The following is a 24,935-nucleotide window of genomic DNA, read 5'->3' on the forward strand; positions in this document are numbered from 1 at the left end:
ACTACGGTACAGTCGGATCCCGCTACAACGCGATCCGACTTACTCGAAATGGCTATAACGAGAGTTTTCATGAGTAATGAATTTTCTATTGCTGACACAAATTGTTCGCCTGCAACATGAATTTTTTTGGAAAGGAGTGGCGTAGCATTAGAATGGGCTTCGTTGACATTAAATATTGGTTTCATGAATATACTTTCATCGTTTTAGCATCATTAAAAGCGGAAGTTCACACTGTTTTAGATTAAACAGTGCTTTGCTTTATTTTATACAAATAACCGCTCCGATTCTTAACGGTTTTTTTTTCATTCTAAATATAAACGTTGATAAAATAGAATGGCTCCCAAACGAGCTCTTTCATCTAAAATTAGCAAAAGTGGAAAGAAAAAGAGAAAGTTTCTGACAAGGGAAAGAAAGGTAAAGATTCTCGATATGCTTGAACAATTAAAAAGTGCTTGGAAGGTAGCACCACAATTAGGTATGAGTTAATCTTCGATACGTACAATTAAAATTCAAGAAAAGTTCATGCGTAAAAGTTCAGAACTTAGTTTTAATTCCTGAAGCTCGCTGGGTAGTGTCTGAGCAAAATACAAATATTATGAAAATGGAAGTTGCTCTTTCTTTGTTGTTTAAACAGGCCAGAAAAAGGGGTGTTTCCTCACTGCATAAAACATCATCTTCATCATTTTAAAAACTATAGTTAAGTTTACGATGTCTACTGTTCAGTGCGATTATAATGCAGTAATGCACCGTGTTGTTTTATTTCACGTCTTTCCCACCCATCGATCATTCATTTTGTGCATCTTTAAGTATTTTATGTTGAATAAAACAGCTTTTTTATTTTTTAAATTCAGTAAAAGTTTAGTTCTCTTTGTAAGAAACAGTAATGTATAGTTGAGGAATGCTTTAAAGCAGTTTGAGAGGTGTTTACAAATATCTAAAAGAATTTGGTATGTTTCTAGAAAAAATTGTATACATACATTTTTCCACAACGCGAAATTTCAACTTACGCGAGGAGTCTTGGAACGCATCCCTCGCGTAAGTCGGGACTCGACTGTATTAGACATTCTTTTTCGGTTTCAAAGTGAAAAATTTAAACATATTACACCTACGATGAGACCATACATGTAGGGGCAAATATCAACCCGTGTTGCCAGAACATTTTACCGTAAAATACTATTTTACTGCAAAATTTTGCTGTAGAAAAAGTGAAAACGCAGTGGTTTGTTGCACTGATTAAAAAGAACGAGATTCAAGCAAATCGATTCAATCCTGCCTTCTAACCGTTGCAGAATGGCGTGCTAACCCCTATACTGAAACGAATTCGGGAATGGGGAATTATACACTTTGCGCCGTAAGTCACGTGGTTTACGAAGTGGAGTTGCATCGCTTACTTGTTCCGGTACAATTAACTGCAAAAAAGTTTCTGCGCTGTAAACACTTAATTTTACTGTAATATTCGTCTTAAAATATTCCTGAAATTTAACAGAATATTATCGACAATTTCATTATAAGTATCACTGTGTTACCAGAAAGCTAAGGGATGTAAACGATAAAGTTTCCTTCGAAGTTAATTTATCGACAAGCGCGAATTTGGTATTTGCAGTCCATCTCACGATTGTTGGCATTCATCTTCAGATACATCTATTTCAAAATTGGTTGAAAACAGGAGATCGGTCCAAACTTGAATAATTAATCTTAGCATTTCTGAAATAAAGTTTCTATGCAAAGCATCACTGTTTGTTTACAATTTTCCAAGCGCTGTGTATAAAAATAATTAATTTTTGCAGCGTGCCAACAATGATGGGTGCTTCTATACGATACTACTACGATACGATACTATAAATCGATTACATCTGTGTTGGAATAAGAAGAAAATTTTGTGTTATTACATTTTAATTTCCATCAAACTTTATTTGGAATAATGTTGTATGTTGATGTATTTTTGATATAGAATTTATTTAAGTTATTCAGTTTGTGTTATGTTGTAGTTGTCATGATATTACGCGTCCTAATGTATTATCCACAATATTAATACCATTTTAAAACACTTCAATCATAGTATCTTCTATTAAATTTCTGGAAATAGCTCAACTGAAGAAAGAATCACTAATTTTTATGGTAAGTCAAAATTTTTCTTTCTTATTTGTTATATGTTAATATATTGTTAAATTTATTTCAAGTCTTTTTCTTGTTGCCCACTTTTTTGTGATCTGTATTATTATCACTTGCTGAAAAGGTACAGTTTAGGATTCCTTATGATTTATATACTGTTAGGTATACGGTTAAAGCATTATTTTCTCTATTTTTGTGTTCCTATTGAAAGTAAAATTTATATACAAGTTTTCTAACTGCATATATTGACGGAAGTTACACATTATAAGGTTAAGCTGTGTTTCTGAGAGAAAAAAAGTTGAAAGTGAAACAAATGATCCCCCGAGGAGAATGTAAGACTGAAATTCTCTCCCAGCTATTTCTTAAAGTCCCCGCTACTGTGCTTAAAAAACAATCATATATGAGCAATATTTATGTATAAGCTTTACTGAATTCAGCATTTTACTACTGCTATATTTGTTTTGCCTTAGCTATATTTGTTTATGAAGAATCAATAGAAATTATAAGCAATAAAAATTATTAATTTATAAATGCTATGTCAACAATTTTTAAACGATTAAAAATTTTCCAACATTTTTTTACCTCTATCTTTTCTTGAAATCTTTTTCAAATGAGGTAATTAAGCAGCGTAATAGCTCCCCCAAAGATAATTTAAGACTGAAATCCTCCCTACCTATTTTTGAATCGTAATACATTACGTGGAAAGGCATCACAACTCAGAAATATTTGTCGAATAAGCATTACTGTATCCATCATTTTACTTCAATTATATTTTTTAATTAAGCTACGTTTATTTAAACAAACTGTTAATAAAAATCATGCACAATAAATATTATTGATTTATGCATGTTATGTCTCAACCATTTTTAACTGTTGAATATTCTTGTTGTATTTTTTTTTTCTGTATCTTTTCCTGTCATCTTTTTCAAATTAGCTAATTAAAATGCGAGACACCGAACGGAAACAATATTAATATGCTTTGATCTAAACAACTACATGTGCAGAAAATTTCTTGTAAATTTGAGAGAGATAGTAAGGTAGGTAATACAAAATCTGTGCAAAGAAATGGGGAAACAACATAAATTACTCAAAATGTTGTGTAATTTGTAACAGCTTCCAAGGAACTTAAGGTATCCCTAATATCTTGCAAAACGTTTGACTTATAATTCAAGTCAATACCTATTTCTGTAAATAATAAGGAAGGAAACAAAGATAAACCAAAATGTGTGAAGATTCCTTCTCTATTCTTCCCACTTTTTTTACCGTCCAGAGCAAATATTATAAAAAAAGTAAGCAAATACTTAATGAGAATAATATGATGAGTATTTTGAAATTCTTTGCACTGATTTTCCTTCGTTTTGCTTTTATGATTGAAGTATGATAATTATTTTAAATAATAGACATTAAGTAAGCAAATCTACCTTCAAACAACAGAAAAAAGGTAAGAATAAGGCCACAAAGTTTTTACTTTATTTTATTATTCTCGCCTTTCTTTAAGAATATTACTCCCATAAGAATTGAAACTTATGATTTATTTGTACGATTTCAGCAACTGCTATATTAACCGAATTATCTTTTTCAGGCGGTTTTCCCACAAAAAAGAAATGAAAAAGATAACAAACGAAGAAATGAAGTCCAAAAAAAACTGATGATGCTGAAAAGGAGCACTTTGTGATTCTATTCCTTTACAACTGGATGCTCACTGAATGAGTTGCTGTTAAACGCTTTCAGTGGTGAACATTACCAAGATCAGTGTAATTGTACCTTGCAACAAATGCAGTACGAAATGTACATTTGGATACACTTCTTGAAATCAAGTAATAAAATATTTAACTAGTTGAGATGACTGAACATTTTATTTCTTTGTTCGAATTACATTTGTTACATATACTGCTGCTGAAAGTGTCAAAGTAGGCAAAAACACATTTTAGGGTTTAATTTGCTGCATCAGAGCAAGAAAAAGGTAGCACCATATTTTAATCAAACAGATGAACCGTCATAAAGCAGCATAGAGAGTTGATATCTTCTCTGAATTTGATCATTGCTGGTTTTAGGAAGCACTGAGGATATATAAAAAAGTTCACTAAAAGTCATTTTGAAGTTTTGTAAACGTTTATTGCAAAGCTAACTACGTCTATTATAAAACAAGTGAATGGAGAAATATCCCAAATGTATACGCATAGAAAGATGAATGTATCAATCATGTATGTTTGAAAATAACATAAGCTATTACGAAGTTTCAGAAAAGAATCTTGAAGTTGAATTTCGTGATGGTAGAACTTGAGTGTGTGTAAGTGTGTGCATGAGCTGAGCTGAGCTGAACTGAAGGATTATTAGATTATGCTCAAAAATCTTATAGGCACTAACCTTAAATACTTGAGGTATTCTGAAATTCAGATAAATTTCGTGTTTTATTCCTCTCTATAAAAATGGAAAACTCTTTTACTTAAAAAAATTAACACCAATTACGAACTTAGTACAAATGCCATAAATTACATTTAATTCTATTTTAGAACAGAAATACTCAGTCGATGAAAATAACTTAATCAGGGCTTCATTTGGTTTTTTGAATAAGACATCGAAACGGCAGCGTTTTGATCACTGACAAGTTCTCAGAAATCTCAAAGTATGACGTAATGATGCGTAAACAAATTCATCTGTAGCTTCACGTATACTAAAGTTGTAATCTAGGGTACAAATGACAAAAACGCCACAGGTTTCTAAAATAATTCGCAATATATTTAGACCATAATAATTACTCTGCACTTGAGCACTTGATTCTATGTTGGTCATTTTGAAATTCTAAAAAACAAAACTTTTTTTCTGAAATTGACTAATTCCAACTACCCCTATGATACAGCTAATTACGGTTTAACTTTTCATCCCTTGTAAATAAAAAGTATGCGTGAGAGAGAGACTACGTAGCATACAATTCTATACGTGGCGTTTAGAATTAAAACCAGCTCAATTCATGAAAGTTCATAAGTTTTTTTCTTTCAATATAACTTCCTTCCTATAAAAATTCTTTCCTAAATATTTGTTGTTGGGTACTATCAAGGTACGTAGCGAGTTGGAACGAATCCTTTTCAATTAGGTTGAAATCCGCTGCCAAAAACCAGTTGTCCTAAAAACTAGCCCAATACATGCTTCTACTGCACTACCACTGTAAAATCAAACGAGTAGAATCAACAAGATTATTATAATAAATTGATTAATCAACTCACATTTCTGATTTTATGGATTTATATAAAGCATAAAATAAACACCACACGAATTTAATCGGAATATTAAAGGGAAAAAAAATACCCATTTATTTCAAAAGAGTCTAAATCCAAATAAGTTTTATCTGCAAAGAATTAGAAAACACTGCATCTTTTAAAAGGAAACAAATGAAGTCTTACACCAAAGGTTACCTAAACGGAAATTAATTCCTTTCGAAAAACTAAGCGCGGCAGAGCGTGAAATATTTTTCTCTCCTATAAAATTTCAAAAAGTCTCTTGAACAGGTTCTAATACAAAACACTTCGAATGATATTTTTTAACTTTAAAATTCGCTTGGATGAATAGAGAACAAGGTAAAACCATAACGCCCCATGAGATCGTTTGAAACTACCCCGTGACTCACGATCGCTTGCGTCTACAAGGGATTAAACGAAATGCCGCGTGGACATAATAGCCCTAATCTTGCTGAAACATGACAGCTTAGTAAAAGACTTGTGTTTAATTAAATCATATCCCTTTATCTGACATAAGGATCTTTTGGGTGGGGGAGCTCCACAGCTGCGTGTTCGGGGTTGCCGGATCTTTCCGTTTTATTTGACTTTATGGCTCATGTTGCGGGATCTTATTGGGGTGGATGGAGCCTGCACTTCATCCAGGAGCTCATTTACGTGTGTGGTTGGATGTTTAAAAGAGTCATTCAGTAGACGAGTATCCCGTAATAGATTGATTATTGTCAGCTTAATCAATCCCGTTCGCACTTTGCTTTCCGTTATGTACACAATCATCATTTCAGTGTTTGATGTAAAATTTAAAAATAATTACAGCTTTTGCCTTTTTAAAGTTTTTTACAACATCTGTGTTTGTTACTATTATCAAAACATAAACTGGTAGATAAAATCTTTTTAAAATAAACTAAAGTTTATAAAATGTATCGCAAACAATAATTGATTTTCCAATTCAGACTCCAAGTGTTATTTTTATTTTATTTTATTTATTTTTATTCTTTCCACTTTAATACGTTTTAAAAGAATTCCGAAATTTTCAATAAAGAGCGCATTGTTTAACTTTCTGTGATTTTTTCCTAAACAAGGTAAGCATATGAGACTTCATGTAAAGGTTTGTGAATCAAATTGACCATCATTTGCCTGTGATGATCGATTCAATGTCCCACAGGGTATGGGACGAAGTGTCCCATTCCCATACCCTATTGACCTTTTCTCTGGAAAGTGATTTATTTTTGATGCTTAAAAAAAATGATATTGTTCACAAAAGGAGTCATAGTCATTATGTTACTAACGCGAAGTAATTTTAAAATCTACGAGAAAAATTATGAAGCTTTCACAATTTGTGTCTCTTACTGTTGGTCTATTCGTTCTCATATACCATTAAAAAATGTAAAATAAATAAATAAATAAAAAACGGTTTTTAACTTTTGTGTTTGTTGCTATTGTTATGCTTCTAAATCTTAAGAATGATGGGATATTTTTAACGCTATCACACACATATCTTATGAATTGAAAATTAAAAATACATGTGAATAATATGGTCAAACGTCTTCTCGCACTTCGTACTTAAAAAAAAATATTCATCATCGTGGAAAATGAAAAAAAAAAAGGCAAGTGGGAGTTTGTATCACATTTAATTAATTAATTTATTTTTAATGCAAAATATCAAACATTCTTAATGTTAAAACTCAAAAGAGTACTCTTCTGCCCATGAAATCTACTATTTCATTTTTAGAATGTTGGAGCTCTTACAGAATTGATCACAATTGTGTTCTTCCCTGTTTTTTCATACAGTCAACCTCAATGACACGAAGTCCCAAGAGACTGACTTAAATCTTCGAGTTATTGTTGATTCGAGTCACGGAAAGCTCTCACAGTCTTCTCAAGAGTTTGGTACCCAAAGAAAAGTTTTAAAAAAGGAATATTTGAGTTACAAGACACCGAGTTATCAAGCGTTGACTGTATTTCACTCCTACAAAATGTCGAAGAGTATTTTTACGCCTTGGGGAAAAAATAAAAACGATTTCCATATCTCTGATGGACTACATATGTATCTTAGCGAACGTCATTTTACTATTTTGTGTTTTAATAAATACGACCAATTTCAATTTATCCTCGATTTTAATTTTCCGGGTCGCTCATTTTTGACATTGAAATAATTGTGTTCGGATCCTAGAACACTGAAAAAGTTAAACTACATTAATTGTTATATTACTGATGTTGAATGCTTTCTGTAATGAGTTTTTCATTCTGAAACACTAACACTGAATGAAACAAGCGTATTATTTGTTTTATTGCTATATTGTGGATCATAAACGTTTCATTAGACCAGAGGATTATTTCCTAGACCTAGACAATTGACAAGTATTGCCTGAACTAAAAAGTAACTTTCTGTGGTAGTGTTAATAAAACGCCCGGTCTTGTGTAGAAAATTAGTGATTTTCGTGTTGCGATGAAATACAATGTAATGTGAAATGTGTTGTAGTTTCAATTTCAAAAGGAAATTTTTAAAATAAAGTGAGGCTTTGTTAAATGCACTTTTCGCTTTATTACATTACTTTGTCCATAAATATATTTGTTCATGTAACTACATTAATACATTAATTTTTGAATGTTTATAAGAAATCAGTAGAGTATTTTATTTGGTTGAAAAAAGGTTTATCAATTAAACTGCACATTCTCTTCTACATAATTTGTTTTAAATGGAACTTGTATGCATCAAAAAAAAAAAAAAAAAGCCAAACTATAGAAAAGAGCAATAAATACAGATTTATATTTTTGTCAAAGCATTTCATGTCTAGTTTTTTTGAAGCAAGTTGTTTCCAAACAATTTCCTAAATTTTAAAGATTTTGGTACATTTGCTTAAATGAAGGAACATATAAAATGACTTTTTTTCTTACAAACTACAGAAAACTGGAACGCTTAAAAACACCGAATTTGTAACTACTTTCGAATTAGTTTTTATTTATTTTGTTTAGTTGTATTTCTTAATTATCACGTAAATGCATTGAACATAACTGAGCTCTGACTTAGTGTATCAGGTTTAAACGTATGTATACAGTGAAATAATTTTCTTAGTTACATTTTTTTCTGTTACTATCAATTGAAATGACGCATGATTGCTGCAATTTGAACGCGCTATCTACCTTATCTTAAATTTTAACTAAACGCATTGTATGACTTACATGAAAAATTTAACAACTTTTTTTCCTAGTTTGAACTTTTGAAGCATAGTTGAATGCAATTGAACAATACATTTGTTTTCACTGTGTAATTTTATTTTCATTGTTTTGCAGCTTTCAACTTACAGTTGGATTCGATTGCTGGACTGCCTTCAAGCGCTGAACTTCCAAATGACGCTTCAATTTCATCTCACATGAACTTGGGTTCCGTACTGCAAGCAAATTCTACAGCATCTTTACTAGGGCGAATATCACCTTGCAAAACTACCTCACCTGAATCATCACTTGTCGATCCCATGCAATCTGATGCCATGTCAGCCACTGGAATTGATAGCATCGAGCAATATTCATCATCTTCAGAGGAAGGCAGTATCGATATTTGCAATCGAGCAATCGATAAAGACCCAATGACTTCTCCTACGCCTTCAGCAGACATTAGAACAGCTACTTCCTCTTCGAACAAGTTGTGCAACAGTGCCAGTGAATCTGACAAAGGTGAGGAGTCCAGCAGCGGTGGACAAGGAGACAGTCATCCTGAAAAGAAACGCAAAAGGAGAGTGCTTTTTTCAAAGGCTCAGACTTATGAGTTGGAGAGGAGGTTTAGACAACAAAGATATTTGTCTGCTCCAGAAAGAGAGCACCTAGCAAGTATAATTAGACTTACTCCGACACAGGTGAAAATATGGTTCCAGAATCATCGATATAAAACGAAACGAGCTCGGCAAGAGAAAGGACTGGATATGAACCCTTTGCCTTCTCCAAGACGTGTAGCAGTTCCGGTTCTAGTACGTGATGGTAAGCCTTGTCAGCCGCCCATGAATGGCCTGGTAAAACACCAGGACTCTCATCCACAATCAATAGGAATACACTCCCCACACAATGATTTACCACCAATCACTTCTCTAACGTCCATGACATCACTGGCGGCGGCAGGTGTTACTAATATCAATAACTGTGTGACGAACTCTTGCATTAGTTCCTACAATATGAACAATGTGGTACCACCATATAATCCGCATTTTATTCATCATCAGCAACGTTGGTGGTAGACATTTTTAAAGTTTGACAAAAGACAAGTATTTTGCCATTGTAATAAGAGAAAGGAATATTCCTATGTCTTCAAAAAGTTTATGAAATTTTCATTTCGTTTTCAAAAGTATTTTAACGAACTACTGTTAGATCCTTCATAATCAAAAGTAGTGAATTGAAACGTTTAATAGATAGTTTTAGACATGACGGTGAAAAGTCCATGGAAGGATAGAAATAAAGCAATAGGTATATTTTTTTGCAAGTAACTGACTTCGTATGAAAGCAGAAAAAAATCGTTTGAGTAAAACGTTAAAATTCAAAAGAGTGTGTATATATATACAGTGGCTCCCAAAAGTGTTCGTACACTTTGAAATTTTTTAGTAAAACCAAAATAACTCGAAACTGAATTCGAATATAAAGTCCAATATTTTTTCACATCATTCCTATGTCATTCTAAATACAACCCGTTGGTTTTTTTCAAAATATTGACGAATCTTCTTTTTGAAATGGGTCAGAAAACGAAGAGACAAAGAAATAACACGCCACAGAAGTCATCGTACACTCAAATATTTTCGAATAAATTCATGATTAAAATTATCCTATGCCGTTTTATTAATATTTTTGCATTGTGTTGACCCTTATAAGTCATTTGGCTTTAATTTTTCGTTTATTTATTCTTCAATATTGTGCTTATTACTGTAAAACGACTGGTATTCGTAAAAAACCGCAAAAACCATTCAAAATTTGAATTTTTTTCCCACAGTAGTGGTAAATTGGTTTGAAATATCTCTAAATTAGTTAATTTTTTTGTTTTTATAGTAAAGTGCTTGATAAAATGCTTTAAAGAAAGGAATCGGGCCGAAAACAAGGTAAGAAAAGGTCAACCAGCAAAGTTGACAATACGTGATCGTAGATTTAAAGTTAAAAAAATTATGAAAAATACACATTTGAGTACTGTAAAAGTTTCTGCAGAGTTAAATGAAACATTTTACATTTAATTTTCACCTAAAACTGTTCGCCAAGTTCTCTGATTAGCTGGATTAAATGAGACCTCTTCCTGCAGAAATTTTCTTGGTCGTGCGAAAAACAGAAAACTTACGTTTTTCGTCGCAAAATCAATGATAAATAAGCTAAAAACGTTTTAGAATCACGTCTAAATTACAGATAAAAATTAATTCAACATTTTTGGTTAAATTGTTGTATAACTGTAAGTAGAAAAAAAAATTAGGAACTTAATCTTAGGAACTTAGTTGGATCAGTTAATCAGGACGGTGGAGGTGTTTTAGTGTGAGGGTGCATATCAGCATCAGAACTTAGTAGTTTGTAATTTTTTGATGAAATAATGAAACATGCTGTTCCTTTAAATATTTTAAAAACCAATTTTGAACTCTTAGCCAAAAATTTGGTTATTGGAAACAACTTTGTTTTTTATCAAGATAACGATAAGATGCACACGGTTTTCAACGTTTGCGTCTATTTCCTCGAAAATTGTCCTAAAGTTTAGAAAATACCCCCTCAATCTCCAGATTTGAACTTAATGTAACATATTTAGAGATATCTGGAGGCTAGATTACGAAAATACTGCTTTGAAACGAAAATAGAGCTAGAAACAGTAACACTCGAAGTGTGGTTGAACACTTACTCAGAAATTACGCTAAAAAAAAGAAAGAAAAAGAATGAAATCTATTCCCAGACGTTTAAAAGGTGTTATGAATACTCTATGATATTCTACTAATTAATAACTTAATCAAAAGTTAGATTATACAATAATATATAGACATTTTACAAAGTGTACGAAGACTTTTGTGAGATAAAATTTCCGGCACTTTTCGGTTTTTCATTTTTAAAAAATTAAATTTTAATATTTTTTAAAACTTTTCATGCAGTTTTGCTAAAAAATGATCATAAATCTTATAATTAAATACCTATTCCGAAATATTAAATCTAACCAATGGATTGGGGCCTATTTCGATGAAAGTCGTAGGTGTACGAAGACTTTTGGGAGCCACTGTATATATATAAAGTCTCATGATGCTTGAAGGTTTCGTTTAAGAATAGTTTGATCATAGAAGTTTCATGCGTTTTCGAATTTCATTTCGTCTCCATGGTGATTTTAAAAACAAAGTTTAAGTTTCGTTTTCAGCATTTTTTATTGTTTTGTGCTCTCTACGTACAAATAACCTTTTTGTGTCGTTAATTCATTAAAAATGTTGGTAATGCTTCATTTTCACCCATTAGCATGATAAAATACACAGCATTATGTTTTGTTGAGCAAAAAGAACAAAGTTTTATAACGAGTTTCGATATTAAACTACGAAACGTTTTATCCCGGTTGTAAAAGAAACAAGTTTAGCAATTGTTTAAATTTTCAAGATATCAATAGGTTGAAAATGAAAAATTTAAGTCATTTATCAATTTACAGCTTTTTTTTATGTTTAAAAATACAATGTATCACAAATAGGCAATTAAAAAAAATAATAATGGTTTTTATGATGTCATTCTTGTTGAATCAACGTTGAAGAATCAATCTAGTCTGTTCAATGTAGGATTTTATAAATACATTCCAAGAATGATGTTATTTTTGTTATATTTTGTTTTATCTTTTGCTTTTGTAGGTTTTGAATGTTTTAGAAGCATTCTTTCTTTAGCTTAGTTTTATCCAGCCAATTTTATGGTTATTTTTTCAATGTATTTTTTATTTGTATATAATGAATGAAATATAGTTGGTTCCCTGTGAACTGTGTTATGTACCATGACAGAATGTTGTATGACACAAAAGCATTGTTCATAAAAAAAGAACAGCTGTTCTTCTTGGTGACTTCAAAAAAAAAATGGAATACTCTGTAGAAAGTTGTAATTTACAATCTTACAAGGATGTTAGAACGTAATAAATTTTTATTTGTACAATATGTTTATTCTTTTTAATGTATCAGAACTACGTACACTACATACATTTTGCAATCTTAAAGAAACACTTTGATAAGGCTTTAAATTAGGAATTGTGAATAGTAGTCACTGGCTACCAGAGTCACAAAAAATGGTAACCCCTTATGAGTTTTAGTCGCCAATTTTTTAAAAATATATTCAGCGCGTAAAATAAATAACCATTAGGGAGTGTGCTCCGAATTATTTTGCTAAGGTGGAGTCGGCTGACACGCTGAACGTCTCAGGATTGAAAGCGTGTTGTCGTAGCAAGATGTACAAATACTATTTTTAACAAATAAAGAAACACTTGGTCGCTACTTTTATCAAATAAGACTTGATTTTTTGGTAGCCATTTTCAATGAAATGGCCATCTGTTGGCGACTGGCGACCGCTAATTTTGAACATAATTTTGCACGATAATTTACTTTCTTATTGTAAAACTAAACATTAATATCAGGCGTTATTCAGAGTAAGTTGCAGGTGTTATTCGAACCTAAAATTGCAAAAAATATTCATCGATAACTTTTCACTACTCTAAGTCAGTGGTTCTCAATATTTTACAACCTATGTACCTCTTTTCTCTGCATACATTAACTATTAGTTATGCTTATACCGAACAAAACTTTAGTTAACAATATTAAATGTTTTACGGTAATTCAAGTTTAACAGTTAAAGATTAATTACTAAAGTATAATTTGAATTATTATTATTTTTTTAAAATTTCAATAGACTACAAAGTTTCTATTGCTCAAACATTATTTTAAGTGAGGAAGCTGCACTTATTTTTTTTTTACAAAATGCATCTATTTTTGGCTTTTAACCTGGTCAAATACAGCCCTAAATCATCCACAGCATTAAGCCTGTTTCTATACTCAATTAAGTTCAACTCGAAAACCCCTTTTCAGCGAGGTAGGGTGTCGTGAACGCGAGAACTTCATAGCAATGTCTACCAGGTTTTTGAGTCCTTTATTCTATACTAGTCCTCTGAAGTTGAATTGCAATAATACTATTGCTTCAGTGTAGGACCACATGGTATGCCTCAAACTTTGGTTAGAATTAAATTCTAGCATTATGAATTTAATTTTGTGTATTTTTTGGTAGTAGATCGTGTACGCCATACAGCCTTTCACGTACACCAAGGGTACACATCTGTTAAAAACCATTAGTCTTATTTTATTTTGTTATTATTATTACTACTATTTTATTTTATTTATTTAATCTTTGACTCTGTAAGCAGAGAAAAAAGCTCTTCTGCGCTCCAGTCCTACTCTCACTCTAACGAACTTTTTATGGTTCATTATTCACTTTTTTTAGAGGCGGGAAGAGAGAGAGGGGGTGCACACTGCGCATGTTAACTTAATCATTAATCAGTCCGAACTAAATTTTCGAAAAAGTTGCATATGACGCGACTAAAAAAGTATTCATATTAAGATATGGAAAAAAAAATCATCAAAATATAGCAATTGCTAAATTGAAAAAAAAAATGACGAATTGCTAGAGAGTTTTATTGTGAACACGTTTTATAAGTGTACACTAACAATAACTTGCTTGTTCATAGATAATTGCAGAGATTATAAAAACGCAAAACAGCATAAACGAGACCTATGGAGTAAAAGCGAATATGTACTCCTATCTATATCCCTCCTGCATTGCTACAAGGTGCATGAACGCAAGCCTCTCATTGAAGTGAAAATATTTTTTGTTTCCTGTGTGAAAACATGCATATCTTAATAAGGTGCTTCGGTTAATTTAATGTTCAGATTGACTGAACCCCTCGAGAAGATTTCAAGCTATTCCTATATTCATATCTAAGTTTCCTTAGAAAGTTCGGGATTTATTCCAGAAACCTCACTGACTTTCATTTGAAAATTTTCTGAATACTTCAGGAAAATTTTACGTAAGTTTTAGGAAGGGTACTGTCTTTTAATGGGAAACTTTCCTGTTTTTGACAGATATGTTACTGGCAGAAATTAGTTACATTAGCTGCCCTATAGTGAGAGTTGATTGTGCTGTACATAATATAAATAAACTAATTTGACGCACACACTCATATGCTTCTTAATATGCAACTTATAAACGTTTTTTTTTATTGTTAAAGTCGCTAAAAACAACAAAATGTTGCCTCCAAAATTTGAATAGTTCGAGGGTATGTTTATAGTGCTGAAATCAAATCCAAATTTTTAAAGGGGGATATAGAAAGGGTAATTTGATATGAAAAAAGCATATTTTTCTACATTTCTTTTGACGTCACAGTTAATATATATTTATTTGTATAATTACTGCATCATAAAGTAACATTTAAAGATTATTCTGTGAAATTTTCATTCATTTTTTTTGAAGAAATGAGTCATTGACACAGTGACACATCACGGAAGTCTCAAAGATAAGAAAAATCATTGCGGTAACTTTCATAACTAATCCCTGGATCATTTGAAACCAAAAAATCAAAATGATTTTATTAATTAATAAGTTTCTGCAGGTAATAACGTCGAGTTTGATTTCTTCAATTAATTTTTCAGTTTTTCACAGCACTTAGAATACCGGAAGAAACTTATGAAGTAGTAGAATAATTTTGGGTTTTTTTCTATGTCAGATAATCCAGGGATTAGTTATGAGGAGCACCGCAATGATTTTTTTTTTTTTTCTTTTTTGGAGACGTCCGGGAAGAGTCACTGTCAATGGCTCATTTCTTTATAAAAATGATGGAAAATTTCAGATAATATTTTTATTACTTTATTATTAAGTATAGTTATAGAAATTATGCATTAACTGTGTCGTCAAAACAAATGATCGAAATACTGCTTTTTTTTTCTCTTGTGTAGAATTAACTTTACTCTTCTGCCTTAAATTTCCTTTTCTTCCCTCACGCGTTATTCATGTTTGTCCAAAGTTATTTTATTACTAAATTCAGAAAATTGTGTGCATCGAATGCCGTTTTTTGTTTAACAAATTATATATATACATATATATATATATATATATATATATATATATATATATATATATATATATATATATATATACGTTTGTGCTGAAATTCACGAATTTATACATGACATGTAAAATGATTTTGCAAGAAAATCTGACATATTTGAAGTAAACGGATTGAAAATTCGGATTCAGCACACCGCAATCATATAAAAAAACACTTTTAAAGTTAATTAAGCAACAAACCAAAAGTTTGAATTCGCAGGCTAGTGTTATTTGTATAGTTGTTAAGACATGAGTTTCTTTTTAACCCGGGAGAACTCGCGGTACTTTTCGTCACACGAGCGCTCGCGGGGGGCGCCGTAGGCCCGGAGTGGTTATTTCAGTAAATTAAGTTTGCAAAATAGAAAAAAAATGTGTTTTCAACACTGAATTATAAATTGATAAGCAGCCTCTATACTATGTTTTAAAAAGTAAAGTTTAAGAAAGTTTTATGATACATAAATCTAAATCTTCTTCTGAGCATTACTGATGATCGCTTTACTGTTCTGTGTGAATTTCTTCTTCATCATCTTCATTAAGGGGGTTCTCATTAGTTGAAACCTCAACCAACAAGGTCTGCAACCTCTTCATTTCATCTTTGTAGCTTAAATAGCGATGCATTTCACAACCTCTTCCTTTACATTCACCATGTGTAATGAAAAGCTTGAGCGCTAGCTCCGGGCCTCTGAGGCTCAAACCGGAATTTTCAGGAGAAAAGTGGGAATGTACATTCCTGAAAAGCATGTGGTCAGTATGTAGGTCACCTAGAACGCAGCTACTGTGGACCTCATTCATTTCCGTTGAAGGAGTGATTTTTGGCAGCGTAGTTTTGTAATGACCGGGCCTGAGAGGCCCGATGCGAGTTCTCCCGGGTTAAATACTTTCTATTGTTTATCAAAACATCGGGACGAAATATTTGAGTCATTCTTTTATGAAAGAAATCTGGTGTAGAAGATCTAGCAGAAAATAAAAAGTTTTCTCATAGCATTGAATAAAACTTACAGTACATTTTCACTAAATTTCTTAAGAATATCTTTCGCTTGTATTTCCTCACACAATTTCAGGTAACCTTGAAATTAAAGATTACAAACTGCATCAGGTCGCATTTATCTGGTATCAGGACTAACGTGGGAAACTTTGTCACAATTCGATTTAAAACGCATCACTCTGAAGCTCACGATATGTTTGCTTCATTGTCACCGATATCTAAGTAAGATGTTGACAGGCATAAATAACTTCAGGGTCTCCTAAGAAGTCGACGAAAACGAAAGTGAAATAAATGAATTTAAGATATCAATATGGTATGCAAATGATTATTTTTTAATGAAGCATTGCGATAAAAGATGGGAGGACAAAGGACCCTTGAAATTTAACATTAAAAACACCCTTCTAGAAAGTAACATATTTCAAATAAATATATATATCCCTCTGAAAAAATTCAGTACTATATTTTGTTCGAAGTAGAAAGCAATTCAAAGTTAAATCTCAAACTAAAACATAGTAGTAAATATGTAAAAGGATACAAATGACTTGAAGACGGATGAACAATTGTAATCAAATCATTAATAGTACGCAACTTAAGTAATAATGGGTCCTACCTCATTGTTTAAGCTAAAAGAAATTTAATTCGTATTAGTTATCTACGCATATTTGCACAAGCACAAGAATTTACAAAGAAAACTTTGGAGATACATGAAAACCTAGTTAGCACATATTTATTAAAAAAAGGGGGCACTTTGAAAACAAGTATTAAAAGACTAATAATGAGAGATCGATGATTAAAAAAGTCGAGTTCTCTCGGTTAAGATTAAAATAGTAAATTGTCAAAAATTTTCTAATGGCAACACCTTCCTTTTACGTAAAAATGTGATCCTCTCAAAATCGAGTTCTCATAGTTACTCTGATAATATTAAAATTTCAAAATTCTTCGACGACAGTATCTATTTTTTGTCAATCAAACAGGAACGGGGCTGACAAAACTTTAAAATAGATTTGGAACAATTACTTCAATGAAAAATGACAACGACAATTCAAATTTCTGCATCAAGGTCTAATTTAAAGAGAGAAAGAACATATATCTAATGAATTCATAAAATGTGGAAAAAAATTATGATGAGATATTCTTTAATTACAATTTATTGCTTTGAAGGAAAGGTATATATCAAAACTACAAGAATTGAAAACGCGCTTTATTCTGTCTTCGGTGACATCACAGGAAAGACGGAGGTTAAAGGATCGGAGAATATCCCTCGGATTATTTACGAAATTGAAGTAAAGTGAAATCCCGTTAAAACGAACTTTAAGGGCCCGCAATTTTGCTCGTGGTAATCGAACTAAGCGACGAAATAGAAATTAAATCGGATTGAAAATTTATTTCGTTGAAGAGGATACTTCATTGTAAAGGTATTCGTTGCAACGGGATTTCCACTGTTTACTGAAAATACAGTTTTAATCAATCTTCGGTGGTGCTAGGAAGGAGTAGAGAGAGAGAGGGAGAGGAAGAGGGAATCAAGGCTCTCCCACAAAGAAGTTTTCAAAAACTGACATCAAAAAATTGAAATTAAAGGAACCTTCCTGTAAATTTTCAGACTGAAGTTTTTAAAACTCTATTTTACGCTATTGTTAACGTTAATCGTGTTGACATTAAGGGTATGGTGAAGGGTCTTTGATCTATCCTGAAAGCTCTCCTCCGGAAAATTGCCGGCAAGGCGCATTTTAGGCTTACGTTTGGTAATGATCGAAGAAAGCGGAGTGGTTTTCCACCTGAAATTCTCTCTAAAGTGAAGTCGAAATTAGGTCATCTTCACGAAGGAAGATTTCGAGGGCCAACAGTCGGAAATTCATTGAAAAGGCAATTTCAGACTATCTTTGATAACGTTAAAGAAATTGTTAAACGTCAGTGACTCCATATGAAAATTTCTGGCATTACAATATGAAAAACGTAATCACAGGCAATCTTTTCTGACGTTAGGGTTAGACGGATGCCCTAACTTCACCGAAAGAGAAGTCAGGTGCCAAATGGAAATTTATAAATACGAAATTTTAAGTTATCTGTGATTACGTTAGGGAAAAAGGGGGGGATTCAGAAACTTTCCCTCGAAAGTTATTCAACCCTGATGTTTTAAAGACGCAGTTTCAAGCTGTTTGTGAAAACATTAAGCGAAAGGGAGTAGGAATTAGGAAAATTTTAAAAATGCAAATTCTTAACACTTAATTTCAGACTATCTTTGGCTTTGGTAGTAATAACGGAGGAGGACTATCTTTGATTAAGAGTCAGGATTCTGGGAGATTCTTCTCCAGAAAACTCATTTTAAAGCCATGTTTGGGAACTTTATGACATGAGGATTGGATTGGGAACTATAAGCTATTTAAAATTCAAATTTCCAAAACATCATTTTGTTCTGCCAAGTTAAGGGAGAATAGGAGTTAAGACTCTCTCGCCGGGAGTGTTTCAACATTGCAATCCCAAATATACAATTTTAAATTATCTTTAGTAACATTGAGGAGGGTTCTTCGGATCGAGGTTCACACCGGGAAATTTTCAAAAATTAAAAGCCTAAACACCCAAGTTTAAGCTAATCAGGTCATTCCACACACATGCGCACAGAAAGGTCAGAACAAAAAACGATCTGAATAACCTTTATTCATCTGTATTTGTGCGAAAAATTGAAGATGTCTGTGATCTACCATATTTATTTTCCTACGCAGGTTCATATTGTATAAATTAGTTTCTTAAAAAAAAAAACAAAATACAAGAATGGATAAGGTATTTAAGTCTCCAATGCATAAAAATAAAATGCTCCATTAAAAAAAAAAAAAAAAAACTATGAATGCTTGCATAGCATTACAATTAAAACGAGCTGATGTGTGCATCCCATGACTTCCTTTTACTCCAATTTAATGTCATTTCCTCATTATTGGCAGTTTTAATATGATTCAATAGCTTACTCTCTAAATATCACCAACAGTAGCCAAATTAAAACCAGATTTAAAAAAAAAAAAAAAATAAAAAAAATCGCCAAATTTGTCGCTAAGTTGGCGACAAAACTTCTCGACCAAAACACTGGCGACATATCGCCAAGTGTCCGCCAAATTATAACACCACTTCAGTTTACATCGAAATTAACAATGATTTCCCACCAAAAAGGGGCAAAAGACCCCCTTTGAAGCATGCGAATGCAACCAAAAAGAGAGGTGCACAACTAGACCCCACTAGGAGTCTATGTACCAAATTTTAACTTTCTAAGACATTCCGTTCTTGAGTTATGCGACATACATACACACATACGCACATACGCACATACATACGTACATACAGACGCCACGAGGAAACTCGTTGTAACTAACTCGGAGATCGTCAGAATGGATATTTCGGGTGTCTGTACGTTCCTAGGCACATATCCACGTGTGGTCGGGTTGAAAAAAAAAAAACTCCTCATTCATTTGGGGGTGAGCAAAATGGAAATTAAATCCGATTTTGGGGTGAAAATTTTTTCGCGAATACAATACTTCCTTTTATGTAAAAGGAAATAAAAACAAAACAAAATATGAGTTTAATATCTACCCTTTTCAAAAAATAAAAATATATATATTATCGTACTACATTTAGTAGCTCTCCATGAACATGAAACTAGACTATTCGCTATATCCCATGACTGACAGCTTCAAGCTCTAGGGCGCAGTTAGGTGGACGAAATGAGAGGTTAACCTCAGTTGAAAGAGAAGATTCTATCACATTAGGGCAGATAATTTTCGACTTATCGGGTCGTAAATGTCCCCCTTGATAGCATCTCCCGCTAGCGTTGATCCGATACAAAACCGATCTCCATTTATGTTGCTGTCCGACTGCGAAGCAATTCGGAAAAGGGCTCCGGCCGCAGTAAAGATGGTAATAGCAGAAGGAGATCGAGGGGCTCTGAAATTGAAGGATATGTGATTCAAATCATCGAAAAAATTTTGCACGTAATAACAATTATACTTTTTTTTAATTCAAGGAAAACCAAGCACATAATTGAAGGTATACTTTTTATTCATAATAATTATTTTTTCAGTTTTGTTTTGAAGTACATTTCGCTTGCGCTTCCTTTTGCACAAACACGTGAGTTCACGACAAAATTTTTCTCAGGTACGATAATTTACATCTTTTTTACGTACTATTTTTCATCTTTAGTATTACTACGTACATACAGCACCAAGCATCAGAACTGAATTGAAGTGAACCTCCGTGTGATCCAGGTATATTAAAAATTATCAAAAATAGATTGCAAAACTTTTGAAATCCTTTTACATGAGATATGAGATTTATCTCATGTATTACATGAGATATATCGCTATAATATAAGGTAGCTATGCCAAATAAGGACACCCGAAGGTTTATGGCCCAGTATTTCTCTCAGTTTATGATTCAATTGACTCCAAATTTTGCCCATTCATCACACTACTCAAAAGAAAAAAAAAAAAAAAACATGCAAAACTTCTAATTTCGATTTTTATTTATTTATTTATTTATTTATTTTATTTATTTATTTATTTATTTATTTTTTTTTTTTTTTTTTTTTTGACACAGTTTTAGCAAATAAACGTGATTTGGAATTATTCGGAACACGGGTTCACAAAAACGCCAAAAAAAAGCAATCAAACTAAAAAGAAATTGATTTTTTTTTCTTTTTGTCAATATAAAAGCATTTTAAACCACATTTGAGAAACTCAAAAATGTCAGAAATTTCATATTTACTTTAATAGAAAAGTGAAAGGATTATATTTTCTATGCAAAGCAGGATTATATTCTTTACCCGATCCTTCGGTGTTTTCATAAGGGTATTAGAATTCTAATAAGGCTAATCGACACCTTATTAGGCTACTATTACGGTACAGAGCGATATTTTTCCTTTTGAATACTTCATCTACACAAATTAGGTTTTATAGATCAATCAACTTTTATTAGACTATTGAACTACAGTGAACCACGGAGAAGCAAAATTACTGTAACATAAGAACAGGAAATTTTGACAAGGTTCTTATGCAATACATTTTGTCTGTTGATAACAAACTGCTTGTTGATCGCTCTATCATCTGCTAGGCTTTCTGACGACGATAAAAATTACGAATAAAATCTAGCGAATTTTTGCTATCCTACATCAAGCTATGTAGAGATTTCCTGATTGGCCTGCATGGTCTTATTTGACACACCCACCTTACCTCTTAACTTGCAGCAAAACGCTTGACGTGCGCAGCAGATTTTTGAGAAAGTCTGCAGACTATTTCTTTTTTGGGAGAGAAAAAAAAAAAAAACCTAAAACATTTTTCAAGAAAAAAAAATTAAATTTCAGAACCGCCACGTGTGAAACAGTTAGACGATTTTAAACCTAACTTTTAGGTATGTACACGATTTATTTAGAACTGTTAGTTTAAAATTTGTTTACCCATTGAAAGCATTTTAGTTTTGTGATTTGTTAAGCAAAATAACTTTTTCTTTGAAACTTTTGTAATTTTTTTTTTTAAACTGAAATATTGCTGTCATGTTTGGGACACGCTTTTAGACATCAGTTGATCTTTCCCAAATCTAGCAAAAACTCCACCGATGCTAAAGCGTTCGTTATCACACTCCATGGTCCCCCGTTTAAACCACTACATGTGCTTTTAACCGGTTAGATGGGGCCCTGAAGACAGCTCTGTTTTTTTTGAGCTGACCAGGAACCGAGCAACCCCTGATATAACACTTCTACAGGCATTGATTTAGAATTTGAACTTGGAGGACTTTGTGACTTCGAACATATTTAACGTGCCCCCGTCACCATTAATGAACACGGAAGATCTTCGACCGGCTAACCTACAACCCGGGACCCTCCATTTACTAGTCCGACGCCCTATTGATCAGACCACCACTGCCTCTATAGCTTGAAGCTGCAATTTTTTAAACATAAAGTAGGGTTTCTTACAATTTAAGTTTTTGCAGTGTTAACTTGTACAAAAGAACAAGTATTAAATTTCTAATATTTTTAATAGCTGCCAAGTGTGGGACACTTAGCAAACGTCAGAAAAAATATATTGACTTTTCATCCTTTTGGTTGTGTCCCCTGGATAGAGCTTGTATTCATCAACAAAAACCCATCTTCTACATTTTAGTTCTTCATTGGAGATAAATTCTGTTGATTATTTCGATTCAACTGCGTAAGTTTATCCCGAAAGGCAGTGGGTTCTACACGTTATATCTCTTTTGAACTGAATTGACTGGAAGCTTTGGCATCCCTTAAATGATTCTTGCTTTTCCCAGGGATTTTTACATGCATTTTTTTTTTCAATCTTTTTTCTTTTATAATGTTGAATATTTTTTTGATAGATGTGAGTTGCTAAGTTAGCAAAGTCTTTGGCATATTGAACTGTGTGCTTTTCGTTCTTACTCATTATATTTTGACGAACAATGCGTTTTCTGTGTTATCCCTCAGGTCTTCAATTACTTTTCTTCCATGAGAAGTAGCAAAACCATTCCAGGAGTAAAAAGTTTTTCTTCATACTTTTTCATAGGCATACAAAGCAATTTTGCACTGTACTCAGAGCAAGATACATCACTCCATAAAGTTAATTTCTTTGGGATATTTTCGTATCATTATTTTTTTTCTCTGTCTCGCTCATATTTAAAACATATATGTATGAGAATTTTCAAATTCATCTGTACAAATAAAATTAAGTGCAAGTAAGAAAACAAATAAATTTTTACCCAATTTTTAATCTCAATTTTTTTTTTCCCATAAATTTTTCTTTTTTTAAAATACGAGATCATAATGTTAATGGCACAAAAACAGACACAAAGCATTTTCCTTTCTACTAAAAGCAACAAAAAATGTAAATTTAGCTGAAATTTATTGGAGTGTTCTCTTAATTTTTCAAAAAGCAGTATGTCAGTATCAGAACTATGCCTAACATTTTGTTTAACGGGATGATTTCGATCAAAACACTTAAGCATCAATTTTAAATAAAAGATTATTGTGAAGTCTATCTATAAAATTAATACCTACTTATTTTTATTTTATTTTATTTATTTATTTTTTTTTTTTTGGGGGGGTGGGGGTGGGTGATTTATTTATTTATTTATTTATTTTTGAACAATCACGATTGCTTATTGTTTTCACTTGACATTAGTTGATGTCCTTTGATGTTATTTTTCTATGCTTACAATGCAAACTCGTGCACGGGCCTCCACGAGCATGTCCCTCCTCCTCAGTGGTTTCGTCCACGTCCTCTGGTCCATGGACCTCCCCGAGCATGTCCCTTCCCCTGGGCGGGGGCGTTCATGAACCTCGGAATCGATTAATTTAATAACCACCTTCTCGACTTCACACAATTCGTTTTACACGAAAATAGTATCCAGCACATACCATCTAGCATCCAGTCCCTGGAATTCATTTTAATTTTGACGGTTTGAATTCAGATTATGGTTGCGACAAAAACCATTAGTAAAAATAAGAAATCCAGCGAGTAGGGTACTATAGCAATTCGTGATTTCGAAAAACGTGATTTTAATTCAAGATCTCAAAATTTAAGCTAATTTTTGTTTTCTTTAGTTTTTGTTAGCTTAAATACAATTATTTTGTGATAATGGATCCGTGAAAAAGTATTGCAGTTTTTCTCATTTTATTATATTCTGAGTTATTTTCATTTCCTTTCGGTTTAGTTACATGCCTGAGTAAGGAATATATTCCAATAAGTCCCCCCCCTCTCCCTTCCTCATACACAAAAAAATGCAAGTACCTCTCACTTTGTTTTCCGGAGAGGGTGCCGTATTTGGAACAAACAGCACCGCTGCAAATACTAAATATGTTTCTCACACCAAATTTGATCTCTATCCAGGTGCGGCAGTGTACCAGGTGAGAAAATGCATCTCGTCCTTGTTTAGACAACTGCAAGCGGAATCTTTCTTGAAGAGCTTCTTGGGACCACCTCTGAGACTAATAAAAACACCGATCTTTCAATGGCTGACAAAAGTACGGGCGTCGCTCGTAAAAACGTGGTTGGTGTCGTATCTGAACATGAAGTTTCGTGATAATTCTGTGTTTAACTAGCGTTTAAACGCCCGAAATCTATTCACTGGCGGTTTTCAAAAAGCCGGTGGTATTAAAACCTCCTCTGATCGGCACCTCTGTAAGAGGCTTTGAAGAAAGCATTGAGGTACACGACGGTAATATTTGAAGCACAATAAAAGTATATGGAGATCAAAATTCAAAGGAAAGTAGATGGAATGAGGGTCCTAAAAACGAAGAGCTCTGGTCCCTTAACACGATGAAATATCTAAACGGTGAAATATTACTTTACTTCTTCACCAATATCATTTCTGTTATAATGATAATGATAATGTAACTTCGAAAGAACTCGGTGTTCAATAAAGGTGTAGTGATATAGATCGGAAGAAGCTTTGCAGATAATTTTCTGAACTACCAACATCAATCATGAAATTTTTATGCTGCTAGTACAGGTAGTAGTTTGCTTTATTAC

General features: G+C 32.6%; 1 protein-coding gene across 1 annotated transcript in view; it reads left to right on the forward strand.

The window, feature by feature from the left end:
* LOC129218860 (homeobox protein Nkx-2.5-like) overlaps positions 1 to 9,829 on the forward strand; it is a 99,620-nt gene extending 89,791 nt beyond the window's left edge. Inside the window, exon 3 of the mRNA XM_054853181.1 lies at positions 8,637 to 9,829. Coding sequence (XP_054709156.1) covers positions 8,637 to 9,571 — 935 coding nt within the window. The 3' untranslated portion in view covers positions 9,572 to 9,829. The remainder of the gene's footprint in view (positions 1 to 8,636) is intronic.
* The last annotated feature ends 15,106 nt before the right edge of the window (positions 9,830 to 24,935 follow it).

The sequence above is a fragment of the Uloborus diversus genome, chromosome 3 (assembly GCF_026930045.1).
Source record: "Uloborus diversus isolate 005 chromosome 3, Udiv.v.3.1, whole genome shotgun sequence".
NCBI lineage: Eukaryota > Metazoa > Arthropoda > Arachnida > Araneae > Uloboridae > Uloborus > Uloborus diversus.